The sequence below is a fragment of the Molossus molossus genome, unplaced genomic scaffold (assembly GCF_014108415.1).
Source record: "Molossus molossus isolate mMolMol1 unplaced genomic scaffold, mMolMol1.p scaffold_m16_p_2, whole genome shotgun sequence".
In the NCBI taxonomy this organism is placed as follows: domain Eukaryota; kingdom Metazoa; phylum Chordata; class Mammalia; order Chiroptera; family Molossidae; genus Molossus; species Molossus molossus.
In genome coordinates, this window is record NW_023425355.1 from 89,376,652 (window position 1) to 89,390,484 (window position 13,833).

At 37.9% G+C, this 13,833-nt stretch overlaps 1 protein-coding gene across 1 annotated transcript in view; it reads left to right on the top strand.

The window, feature by feature from the left end:
• Positions 1-13,595, top strand: part of PASD1 (PAS domain containing repressor 1) — a 129,066-nt gene extending 115,471 nt beyond the window's left edge. Inside the window, exons 10-11 of the mRNA XM_036270095.1 lie at positions 7,299-7,371; positions 13,554-13,595. Coding sequence (XP_036125988.1) covers positions 7,299-7,371; positions 13,554-13,595 — 115 coding nt within the window. The remainder of the gene's footprint in view (positions 1-7,298; positions 7,372-13,553) is intronic.
• The last annotated feature ends 238 nt before the right edge of the window (positions 13,596-13,833 follow it).

A 13,833-nucleotide genomic window follows, 5' to 3' on the forward strand; every position in this document is an offset into this window, starting at 1 on the left:
CTTTTGCTTAGGATAACACACTCCAGGATTCTCCATGGCGTCTCAAAGGATAAGAGATCTTTCTTTCTTACAGCTGCATAGTACTCCATTGTGTATATGTCCCACAGCTTTTCTTTTTTTAATTAATTTTTTTACAGATGTTTCTCCTTTTTCCCCCACTGATTCCCCCCTCCCCCTCCCTCCCTGCCCTTTCCCCAGTTTGTTGTCCATGTCCACTGTTCATGCATACATGCATATAAGTTCTGTGGTTTATCTCTTCCCCACCACCCCCCTATTTAGGGGATTGTCAAGCTGTATCCCACTTCCGCATCTCTGGGACTACCCCCTTCCTCAGACTGTTATGTTCATTATATTCCACAAATAAGTGAGATCATATGATACTTGTCTTTCTCTGTTTGCCTTGTTTCGCTTAGGATGACACTTTCCAGGTCCCTCCATGTAGTCTCAAAGGATAAGAGATCTTTGTTTCTTACAGTTGCATAGTACTCCATTGTGTATATGTACCACAGCTTTTTTATCCATTCGTCTACTGATAGACACTTAGGCTGATTCCAGATCTTAGCTATTGTAAATATTGCTGCTGTGAACATGGGGGTACATATATGCTTTCTGATTGGTGTTTCGGGCTTCTTAGGGTATATTCCTAAAAGTGGCATTACTGGGTCAAATGGCAATTCAATTTTTAATTTTTTGAGGTAACACCATATTGTTTTCCATAGTGGCTGTACCAGTCTGCATTCCTACCAGCAGTGTACTAGAGTCCCCTTTTCTCCACACCCTCGTCAACACTTGTTGTTTGATGATTTGTTGATGGCGGCCATTCTGACAGGTGTAAGGTGATACCTCATTGTTGTTTTAATTTGCATCTCTCTGATTAATGATGTTGAGCATTTCTTCATATGTCTTTTGGCCATTTGTATGTCCTGTTTGGAGAGGTGTCTATTTAGCTACTCTGCCCATTTTTTATTTGGGTTGTTTGTCTTCCTTTTGTGGAGTTGTATAAACACTCTATATATATTGGAAATTAACCCCTTATCTGATGTATCATTGGCATTGATGCTGTCCCATACATTTCTGGCTTCCATTTCCATTGTGATGCTTGTTTCTTTTCCTGTGCAAAAGCTTTTTAGTTTGATACAGTCCCATATGTTCCCTTTTTCCTTTTTTTCTGTAGCCTTAGGTGAGTATCAGTGGAAAATTTTGCTGTGTATCATGTCCGAAATACTGTTGCTACATTTTCTCCTAGGATGTTTATGGAATGACTAGTCACATTTAAGTCTTTTAACCATTTTGAGTTTATTATTGCGTATGGTATAAGTTGATGATTTAGTTTCATTTTTTGCATGTAGCTCTTTAATTTTCCCAACACCATGTATTAAAGAGGATGTCTTTACTCCATTGTATGCTCTTGTCTCCTTTGTGAAATATTAATTGAGAATAATGTCTTGGGTCAGTTTCCTGGTTCTTCATTCTGTTCCACTGATATATCTGCCTGTTCTTATGCCAGTACCAGGTGGCTACTTTGTCCTTCTTTTTCAAGATTGCTGTGGCTATTTGTGGTCTTTTTTGGTTCCATATGAACTTTTGAAGTATTTGTTCTAGTTCTGTGAAATATGTCATTGGTCTTTTGATCGGAATTGCATTGAATCTATAGATTGCTTTGGGTAATATGGACATTTTGAGGATGTTAATTCTTCCAATCCATGAACAAGGTATTTGCTTCCACTTTTTTTATATCTTCCTCAATTTTTTTTTTTTCAATGACCTGTAGTTTTCTGAAAATAGGTCCTTTACTTCTTTGGTTAAGTTTATTCCTAAGTATATTAATTTTTTGCCACGATGGTAAATGGGATTTTTTTATTTTAGTTACTCTTTCTGTGAGTTCATTATTGGTGTATAAGAATGCCGTCGAGCCCTGGCCAGTTTGGCTCAGCGGTTAAAGTGTCCACCTGCGGTCCGGAGAGAGCCGGGTTCGGTTCCCGCTAAGGGCATGTACCTCGGTTGCAGTTTGTCCCCGACCCTGGTTGGTCGTGCGGGTGGCAGCCACTCGATGTGTCCCTTTCACATCGATGTTTCCCTCTGTCTTTCTTCCTCTCTCTCCCTCCCACTCTATCTGTACAAAACATGGAAAAATGTCCTCGGGTAAGGATAAAAAAAAAAAAAAAAAAGAATGCCGTCGATTTCTTGACATTGTATCCTGCTACTTTCCCAAATTCATTTCTTAAGTCTAGTAGATTTTTTATGGAGTCTTTAGGGTTTTTTATGTATAATATCATGTCACCTGCGAATAATGACTGTTTTACTTCCTACTTTCCAATTTAGATCCCTTATGTTTTTTTGTTTGTTTGTTTGTTTTTTTATGTCTGATTGCTGTGGCTAAGACTTCCAGTACTATGTTAAATAAGAGTGGCGAAAGTGGGCATCCCCGTCTTGTTCCCGTTCCTAAGGGAAATGCTTTTAGTTTTTGCCCATTGAGTATGATGTTGACTGTAGACCTTTCATATATGGCTTTTATTATGTTGAGATATGATCCCTCTATTCCTAGATTGCTGAGTGTTTTTATCAGAAATGGGTGCTGGATTTTGTTGAATTCTTTTTCAGCATCTATTGATATAATCATATGATTTTTATCTTTCGTTTTGTTTATGTGGTGTATCACTTTTATTGATTTGAGAATATTGTACCAGCCTTGAATCCCTGGGACGAATACTACTGGGTCATGGTGAATAATTATTTAATATATTGCTGGATCTGATTTGCTAGTATTTTGTTCAGGATTTTGTCATCTATATTCACCAGGGATATTGGCCTGTAGTTTTCTTTCTTTGTAGTGTCTTTATCTGGTTTTGTAATTAGAATTATGCTGGTCTCATAAAACAAGTTTGAAAGTCTTCCTCCTCCTTGAGTTTTTGAAATAGTTTGAGGAGAATGGGTATTAGTTCTTCTTTGAATATTTGGTAAAACTTCCCCATGAAGCCGTCCTTTTATTTGCTGGGAGAGTCTTGATTACATCTTCAGTTTCTTTTGTTATTGGTCTGTTCAAGTTTTCTATCTCTTCCTGGTTCAGTTTTGGGAGACTATGTGTTTCTAGAAATTTGTCCATTTCGCATAGATTGTCGAATTTGTTGCCATATAACTGTTCATAGTATTTGTTAAAGATCCCTTGTATTTTTGTGCTGTCAGTTGTTACTTCTGCTCTTTCATTTTTGATTTTGTTTATTTGGGTTCTCTCTCTTTGTTTCTTGGTGAGTCTAGCTAAGGGTTCATCAATCTTGTTTATCTTTTCTAAAAAATATCTCTTTGTTTCATTGATCCTTTGAATTGGTTTTTTTTTTTTTTTTTTTTGGTCTGTATATCATTTATTTCTGCTCTGATCTTTACTATTTCTTTTCTTGTACTTGCTCTGGAGTTTTATTTTTGTTTGCTTTCTAGTTCTTTAAGTTGTGAGGTTAGATAGTCTATTAGAAATTTTTTCTGTTTCTTAAGGTAGGCCTATAGTGCTATGAACTTCCCTCTCAAAACTGCTTTTGCTACATCCCATAGATTTTGTGTTCTTGTGTATTCATTTTCATTGGTTTCCAGGAAGTTTTTAATCTCTTCCTTGATCTCCTTGGTAACCCATTCATTGTTCAGTGACATGCTATTTAGCCTCCATGTGTTCATATGTCTGTGCATGTTCTTGTTGCAATTGATTTCTAGTTTCATGCCATTGTGAGCTGAGAAGATGCTTGACATGATTTCAATCTTTTTGAACTTGTAGAGACCTAGTTTGTGTCCTAACATGTGGTCTATCTTTGAGAATGTTTTGTACACTTGAGAAGAATGTAAATTCTGTAGTTTTGGGGTGTAATTTTCTGTAGATATCTATTAAATCCATTTGGTCTAGTGTCTCATTAAGAGTCTGTGTTTCCTTGTTAATTTTTTTTGTCTAGATGATGTATCCAGTGATGTCAGTGGGATGTTGAAGTCCCCTGCTATGGTTGTATTGCTGTTGATTTCTCCTTTGAAGTCTTCCAGAACATTTTTTTTTTTTTTTTAATCCTCACCCGAGGACATTTTCCCATTTTTTTGTTCAGGTAGAGTGGGAGGGAGAGAGGGGAACAGAGAGAGAGAGAACCATCGATGTGAAAGGAACACATCGAGTGGCTGCCACCCGCACGACCGACCAGGGCCGGGGACAAACTGCAACCGAGGTACGCGCCCTTAGCGGGAACTGAACCCGAGTCTCTCAGGACTGCAGGCCGACGCTCTAACCGCTGAGCCAAACCGGCCAGGGCCAGAACATTTTTAATATGTTTTGGTGCTCCTGTAATGGGTGCATATATGTTTATCACGGCTATATCTTCCTGTTGGATAGATCCTTTCAATAAATATTATGTAGTAATCTTCTTTGTCTCTAGTCATGGCCTTCATTTTGAAATCTATTTTATCAGATATGAGTATTGCTACCCAACCTGTTTTTCCTTTTTTGTTTGCTTGGCAGATTTTCTTCCATCCCTTCAGTTTCTATCTATGTGAGTCTTTTGTTGTGCGATAGGTCTCTTGTAAACAACATATAGATGAGTCATGCTTTCTTATCCAATCAGCTACTCTTGTGTCTTTTTATCCATTTACATTTAAGGTGATTATTGATATGTACTTATTTATTGCCATTTTTGTTTAGTGTGGTTATATTTTTCTTCCTATTTATTCTGCTAATTACAGCAGTCCTTTTAACATTTCTTGCAGTGCTGGTTTGGTGCCAATGTATTACCTTAGCCTTTTTTTTTTTTGTCTGGAAGCTCTTTAGTTCATCTTCTATGTTGAATGATAGCCTTGTTGGATAGAGCAGTCTTGGATTCAGATCCTTGTTTTATATGACCTTGATAACTTCATGCCATTCCCTTCTGGCCTGTAGTGTTTCTGTTGAGAAGGCAGCTGAGAGCCTACAAAGGGGGTACCTTTGTAGGTAACCTATTGCTTATCTCTTGCTGCCTTTTGGATTCTCTCTTTGTGTTTAATTTTTGGCATTTTAATTTCTATGTGTCTTGATGTGGGCCTGTTTGGGTTTTTCTTACTTGGGGCTCTCTGTGCTTCTTGAACTTGAATGCCTTCTTCCTTCACCAAATTAGGGAAGTTTTCTGTCAGTATTTCTTCAAATATAGTCTCTAACCCTTGCTCATTTTCTTCTTCTTCAGGGACTCCTATGATGTGAATATTATTGTGTTTCCAGTTGTCCCGCATTTCTCTTAAGTTGTCTTTTTGTTTTTGAATTTTTTCCTTTTGAGTGTCTGATTGGTTGATTTTTTTCTACCTTGTCTTCTAATTCACTGATCCGGTCCTCAGCTTCCTCTACTCTGCTGGTTAGTCCTTCCAATGTGTTCTTTATTTCTGCTATGTCATTCTTCATTTCTTTTTGGTGGTTTTTCATTTTTAATTAGTTGATTTTCAATGTTTCTATGTCTTTACTTATGGTGTTGATGTCCTTACTTATGCTGTTGAGCGTCCATAAGATCATGGCTCTGAATTTTACCTCTGATAATTTGCTTAACTGAATTTCATTTATCTCGTCTTCTGTAGACTTCTCTTATTCTTTCATTTGGGATTACTTTTTCTTTTTTCACCATTTTGGCTATCTCTGTGTGTTTTGGAGCCTGCCAAATTTTCCCTGTGGTTGTTGTTCTGCTGTTTGTTGCTCCCTCTTCTGGGTTGGATGAGCATGGGAGGACCCACGTTAAACACCACTGTCAAGTCTTACTTTCCTGGGTAGATTTGCAAGCCCAGGAAAGGCTCAGTTATCCTCTTGCTTTTTGACTGAGGCTATTAGTTAAGGTTCCTTGAAGAGCCTTGGGTTCTCAGTTGAATCCAGTTTCTTATTTTGTGCAGTGATAGGGGTATATAGTTGGAGAAAATTTTCCCTTTCCCGTCTTAGTTATTTTGGCTGATCAAATAATTAAAATGTCATAAGACATTTTAGGAGAAAATGACTAAATTAAATATGTATATATGTATGGGGGGAGTCTATAAGAACATGGGGCCTGAATATAAATCATGCAGTTGAGTCCTATATGTCATGTTAAGCAAAGGAGAAAGGGAAAGTATTGATTTGAGACTTTAAAGGGGAGGAAGGCAATTTGCAAATTTGCATGTAGATGAAAAAGCAAATGTTTAGTGAACAAATGTTTACTGGGCCATCTTTAACAATGGGACACAAAGAGGACTTTGATCAAGTTGGCCTTGCTAGGTTCTTTCCTGTCTATCCACTTAGTTCATATTAAACTATGGTTACCTATGGTGATAACTCTCTTCCTGTAGCAGGTCCTCTGAATTCTTTGAGGGAGTTAGGTGGAAGCTTTGCCCAAGTCTTTTGTTTCTTAAAAAATAATTTAATTTTTAAAAATTTTATACAAAATTTTCCAGTATGGCTTCAAAAACTGAGTATTGATAAAATGGAGAGGAATGTTTCATTTTATATTTTACAGAACCCAGTAAAACATCCATTTTATTTATCATTTATTTATAATTGTAGAAAATTAAGAGGAGTTTCAAAAATATACTTTGGATATCAAAATATACACATTTAGGAAGTATTGATTTAAATAATATTCCAAAGAGGAATAGTTTTGGGTGGCAAACTGTGTTTCCCTTCAGGGACTTTTTACTCCTTGTCCTACCAAAGGAAAACTCTTGAACACAAAATACATTTTTATAATTGTAAGTTATAACATTTTTAAGGCTTAAAAGGTAATTTCAATATCAAAACCAAGATTCTCTTTCATTCGTATTCTCTCTTGCTTTCTGTCTCATCGTTTACTTACTTGGTGAAAAATAAGCTAGTATGTAGAAAAGAATTTGCCAAAAAGTTGCATTCTCACCTTGAGTATTGAAATTCTAATTTTGGTAGAAATAAATTGTTAATGAGCCAGAGAATGGAAAGTTTCTCTAATTACAGGAAACAAAATTAAATTTGGCCTGAAGGCATTTTTTGTAATTGTAGTTAGTTTAAAAATTAAGAACATTCACTGATACCCCTTAGTTTTTTTTCCTAAAGCTTGCTTTTGCTTACCACTGTCAAAAGAGGCATTGAGGCCTGCAACAAACTTCATTTCAATGAAGGTCCAGATGGTTTATTTTACAGGTATGGTAAAGAACAACTCTCAGTGTGGGAAAATCAACAACTCAAAGATTGATGATATTATGTATTAAGAACAGTAAATATTTTAACAAATTTGAACCTTAATTTCATTGTAATTATAGAAAGCTTTGATTTAAACAACAAGTGAGATGTGCTTACCATCTCTCTTTTTACCTATTTATAGAAATGTTCAAGACCAAAGAACAAGTTCTGGAATGGAGCCCCTGCCTGCTGAGTCTGCTGTTGTTGCCTTAAAGGTAAGTACATTAACAGCCAAAAACTAAAAGCTTGGACTGTTATTCCTATAGTGTTGATTTTTTTTTTTTATCCTCACCCGAGGACACTTTTCTGTATTTTGTTCAGACAGAGTGAAAGGGAGAGAGAGAGAGAGAGAGAGAGAGAGAGAGAGAGAGAGAGGAACATCTACGTGAAAGGGACACATCGAGTGATTGCCACCTCCACGACCCAACCAGGTTCCGGGGACAAACTGAAACGGAGGTGCGTGCCCTTAGCAGGAACTAAACCCAGGTCTCTCTGGACCGCAGGCCGACGCTCTAACTGCTGAGCCAAACCGGCCAGGGCTATAGTGATGATTCTTTAGTTAATCTGTGTTGTTAGTGGGGGGAGGAAAAATAATTTTTTCTCTAGGTTCTTGGCTGAGGTGTTACTATAGTAAAAGACAGATTAACAGGAAAAACAAACAAATAAACAAACAAACAAAAGTTTAATAACGTGGATGACTCAAGTTGGAGTAATTCCTTGAAATGGCCCAAGCCACCACCTTAAATATCATCTTCAGCTAAAGAAAAAAGGTGCTGGGGGTGGTCGGGAGCTAGGCTAATTATTGGAGGTTACCAGAAAAAGAATAGTGAACAAGGGTAAAGTTGTTATGTTTATTTAATTTCTTGCCTTTTGCATTGATAAGAATTTCTAGAGATTTGGTCATACTCTTCCTGGTACAGAGCAGGAGACACTCTTACAAATGGAGATTTCCCTTATAAATGTAAATGTTTCTTACAAAAAGGTAACTTCTCAGTTTTTAGAGCTTCACTTGTATCTGCTGTTTCTTAAAAATAACCAGCTTAAAATAATATGCTGAACAGGCATATTTTGGGGTGACAAATTCTACTTCCCTTCACTAATATATAAAGGTTGTAATTTCAAGAAATATCCTATATGGGCATAGCATGACAGTGGTATTACACAGTTACTATTTTGTAGCCATTTATTGTTGAGAGGCAGTAATGGTCATGCTTGAAATGGTCTCTATAGTAGCTTTAAAAAGGATTAAACTAAGCTTTATGTCAGACATTAATGTTCAAGGTCTTTTTGACTTGTGAAAGGTTACTGACTTGCCTGCTGTATTTGGTTGTGTTACTAGACTCATGAGACTATGTTATCCCATCAGGGGCAGAACCCAGTCTTAATTAACCTAGATTGTCCCCCATTCTCTTCCTAAGCCATTTAATGTATCATTCATTTATCCACTCACCAGATATTATTAGAAAAATCCTATATGGATACACATTAATAGAAAAATGAAACCTAGGTGTCCCCTCAATAATCTGAATCTAGTCTGGAAGGTAAATAAAACTGTAAGATAAAAATGTCTAGAAGAACAGAAAAAGCATCCTAGAAGGCCTTCCTAATAGATGGTCTTTCACCTTACCTTCCACTCCATAGGTGCATATAACACAGCTGTTAGGCTGGGTCCCTGCAAAGGTGACAGTGTTGCAGAGGGAAAAGATTGCTTAGATATCAGAAGATAAGAGTTTGATTCCTGATTCTGCCACTTACCAATTATGTGACCTGGGGAAAGCTATTTTATCATGTAGAGCCTCAGTTTCTTCAACTGTAAAATGGAAGTAGTAATCATCTCTGCCAGGCTACCTTATATGGGTGTAATAATGATCAAAAGAACCTCATTTATCAGTATGTTGTCTGTATCCCTGCAATACAACGAAGCTTCTGTGAGAGCAGGGTCTGTTTGTTCATCAGCATATCCCCAAGTATCTTGAACAAGGCTTACTGCACACAGTAGGCGCTCATGAATTTATGTGCACAAATTAATATTGACTTTTGGCCCCAAACAGCCAAAAATAAAATAGACAAAATAAATGAAATAACAGTTTTCAAAATAATGGACATCAGACATCAAAGAATAGGAACTTTTAAGCAATGGGAAATGAATGAAGTGATCCCTACAATTGCCACAGCTTACTCCCTAGTGAGTTTTCAGGCCATAAACGAAGAGGGAAAACAGGGTGGACTGCCTGAGTTCAGGCAGGTGAGAATGTAAGGAGTCTAAAGTTGTTATCAGGGTATCAGAGAATAGAGTGTTGTATGGAAAAAAGGATGCCAGGGATGTTGTTTTGTTGTTGTTGTTGTTGAAATAAAAGAACCAACCATCCAAGAAGATTAGAGGTGACAGTGCCAAAATTCATACAAGGCTAGTAATAGTTTTTGTTTCTATCAGCCACGCTGGAAATCCTCATAATAAACAGAACATGAAGTGTAAGAGTATACAGAATGGTTTTGCCTTCGTTGTGGGGAAAAATTAGCCTATGCTAACTAATGCTTTGGTTCTGACTGTGAAATCATTAAGGCAAGACAAAGGATCAGACTGTAATTTGCATTCCAGAACAAAGATAAATCATGTTTATAGGAATGCAAAAATATCCAGTACTCTACAAGATAAAGTGAACAATATTTGGCATTCAGCCAAAGATTACCAGGCATTCAAAGAAGCTGTGATATATGACCCTTATTGAAGAGAAAAACCAATCAGTAGAAACCCACTTCAAACAAACACAGATTTTAGAATTAGTGGAGAAGGATATTAAAAACAATTATAACTGTACTATGCGTGTTCAAAATTTTAAGTAGAAACATGGAAGATGGGGGAAAAATCTCAAATTGAAAATGAAGCAATGAAGACAACATTGGGTGGGATTGATGCAGATTAAACATTGTACATTTAGTATATTGGTGGTTTTAAACCAAAAGCAATAGAAATTCTCCAAAATTAAACACAAGGAGAAAAAAAGAACAAGAAAGATGAAAAGAGCATCAGTGAGCTGTTAGAAACTTCAAGCAGCCAAATAGTATGTGTAAATGAAGGGTAGAGAGGTGTGCAGAAAAAAATATTTAAAGTGATAATGGCCAGAAGATTTTTCACATTTGGTGAACACTAAAAACCAGGGATCTCAACTAAACCTAAGCACATGATGAAAACCACACCAACCACACATCGGCCCCATGCCAGGGATCATCATATTTTGATCTGTCATTTGTGAATACACACAACTGTTTAGTCAAAGAAGCATGTTCTGCTGAAAGCAGCTGTTAACTGGCAAGGAATTGAGAACAAGGTGATGTGTTGAGAACGAAGTTCCTTCCACAAAACCACCATCTCACCATTTGGACAGCAATGGCGAATGCAGTAACATCAGTGCCAATCCAAAGCATTGTTTTCTTAAGTCCCAAATACTTTATTTTAATGCTACCAGCTACTGATACTCTGCCATCCAACCCTAGAGATTTGTTGTCTGTGTTGCACTAAGCAGGGTTTTTTAGAAGAACTGGAACTTGTACATTATCAGGTTGCTTTTTCACCCAAATCCATTGTGACTGGACATGGCAAGCAGGTCTTCAAAAGCAGCTGGCTTTGAGCATGTACCACCATGTTGGTTGGAGTAGGAGAGCCATAGTATACATCAGACTCAGGAGTATTTTGCCCAGCCCGGCTGGTGTGGCTCAGTGGCTGAGCGTCGACCCATGTACCAGGAGGTCGCAGGTTCGATTCCCAGTCAGGGCACATGCCCAGGTTGTAGGCCCGATCTCCAGTGGGGGACATGCAGGAGGTGGCCAGTCAGTGTTCTCTCTCATTGATGTTTCTCTCTCTCTTCCCTCTCCCTTCCTCTTTCTCTAAAAATCAATTTTAAAAAAAAGAAATATTTTGCTCAAACTGATTGTGTGTTAATGGGGAGAACAGGACAAACCTAGTTTAGGGAGTAACCATGAAGGCATCTTTGACTGATTACAGCTACTATGTCGTAGGTACTTAATCAGGTATTCATTCAATAGATACTTATGGAGTATCCAAAAAGTGGTCTAAGAAGGTCAGCCCTAACTCACTCTAGAGGTGGAGAGTGACATGGTACTTAGTAGTAATACTAATAACTAAAATGTATTGAGGGTTTATGTGTCAAGGATTGTGCTAAGTGCATGACCCTCACAATAACTATGAGACATTATCATTCCAGTTTTACAGGTGGTGAATCTTGGATTCTTGCTATTGAATAACTTGCCCAAAGTCACACAGTAAATGGCAGAGCCAGGATTTAATCCCAGTCCTGTCTGGTCCCAATAGCTTTGTTTTATTGCTAATCTTCTGTCGAGGATATTTTTTTTCCATTGGTGTTTAAAGAGACTGGATGGGAGGGAGAGAGAGAGAGAGAGAGAGAGAGAGAGAGAGAGAGAGAGAGACCAGTGTGAGAGACACATTGATTGGCTACCTCCAGCACATGTCCTGACAGGGATGGAAAACCAAACTGCAATCCAGGTACATACCCTTGACCAGGAATTAAACCTACAACCCTTTGGTGTGCAGGCTGATGCTTTAACTACTGAGCCACGCTGACCAGGGCCAAGTAGCTTTGTTTTTACTGCACAATGAAGCATCTATTTTCAAAGCCCTCCATTTTTTCACATTGTCCTTTTTTTATGCTTCCCTTTATATTTTTGTACATGTAAAAAATATTTATTTTAAAGGTCATTTAAGATGCATTCATTTATTGATTCATTGAACAAATATTTAACAAGCACCTTGTACTGTACACTGTTTTAGGAGAGGGGAGGATGAATATATCAGTTTAAAAAACTGCAAAGACCCTGACCAGTATTGCTCAGTTGGTTGAGCATCGTTCCATGCACCAAGAGGCCACTGGTTTGATTCTCAGTCAGGGTGCATGCCCAGGTTGGGAACTTCCCTTGTGGGGTCTACGCAGGAGGCAGTCGATCAGTGTTTCTCTCACTTTGATGTTTTTCTCTTTCTCTCTGCCTCTCTCTTCCTCTCTCTCAAATCAATAAAAACATAATTAAAAAAAAAAAAAAAAAAAACTGAGCCCGGCCGGTGTAGCTCAGAGGTTGAGCATTGACCCATGCACTGAGCGGTCGTCAATTTGATTCCCGGTCAGGGCACATGCTCAGATTGTGGGCCAGATCCCTAGTTGGGGGCATGCAGGAGGTGGCCAGTCGATGTTCTTTCTCATTAATGTTCCTGTCTCTCTCTCTCCTTTTCCTTTCCTCTCTCTCTCTAAAATCAATAAAGAAAAAGAAATTTGTTTTCAGCTGAAAAAATTTCTGCTCTAGAGAAGCTTACATTCTCAAAGGAGGGGATAGATGATAAGCAATATAAGTATAATAAATAAATCATGTATTAGAAGGTGAGAAGAGCGGTTGAAAAGTAAAGAAGGATGAAAAGGATTGGGAATACAACTGGTGGGGGAATTACAGTATTCAATATGAACAAAATGGAAATGATAAAGCCAGCTATGAAGATATCTGGAGGAAGACTGAAGAAAGGAAAACCAAGGCAATGCCTTGAGGTGAAAGTGTGCCTAGTGTTTAGAGTGCTACAGAACAAATTCAATCGAGTGAATTTGAAGATCTAATTGAGCTATTCTTGAACCCCATCTGGAAAATAGAGAGGTGCTCTGAGGAGTTATACAAAATGCAAGGGTTTATAGGCAGATGGAAGGTGGGACAAGGAAGGTATTAGCAAAATAAAAGAACAGATTGTTTCAGGCCAGGTTATTCTTCTGGGGAATGAAATGGCAGGGGTTTCATCATGCAGATGATCTTACTAGTGCTAGCCTGGAAATTTCAGATTGACTGGTTATAAATCACATTTCTGGAAGAGGTTGAAGTTGTAATTACATGGGGCAAATGTCTTTATCTTGGGTCTGTTGTTTCTTTTTTTTAACAAGAGGATGTTGAAAAAACACCTATACCTGTAGAGAATTTTTAGGAGAGTTTATTTGAGCCAAACTGACTACATATGCCAAAGGACAAAATTTCAAATATTCTGGAGAATAACAGTTTTGCAGCTTTTGTTTTTAGAGCATTTGAAATTAAGGAGGGAACACAGGAAGATTATATGAATATGGAAGAAAGCAAGGCCAGGATTAGGTTACAAACTAGTTGAGATTAGGTGCTCTCACAGTTAAGAAAGAGGGGTCTGAAAGGGAGCATTTCAGAGGTGTGTTAACCTAGACACAGAGAAACAGTGGACAGGGTTTAAGGCAAAGATAAGCCTTTTAGTAGAGAAGTTATATGCCTCAGGCATGACTATCCACCGTGACCTGCCCAGTTAAAAATTATGACCAGATCACCCTGTGAAGTTACTTTCCATAAAACCCCTTTTTTCATCCACAAGAAATTAGCATGGAGGCCAGAGGAGCTCGAGCAGAACGAATAAAGGTGAGAGTAGATAGGGATGAAATCAGTGATATAATGGGAGTCAGGTTGAGTAGAGCCATGGAATCCATTGTATGGATTTTGGATTTTACTCCGAATGAGGTGGGGAACCAATAGAGGAATGTGAGCAGAAGAGTAACATGATCTGATCGGTTTATTAAGAGTCACTGTATTGAGAATAGGCTGTGGGAGGAGGAGCAGAAGTGGAAACAATCCAAGTGAGAGATGATGATAGCTTG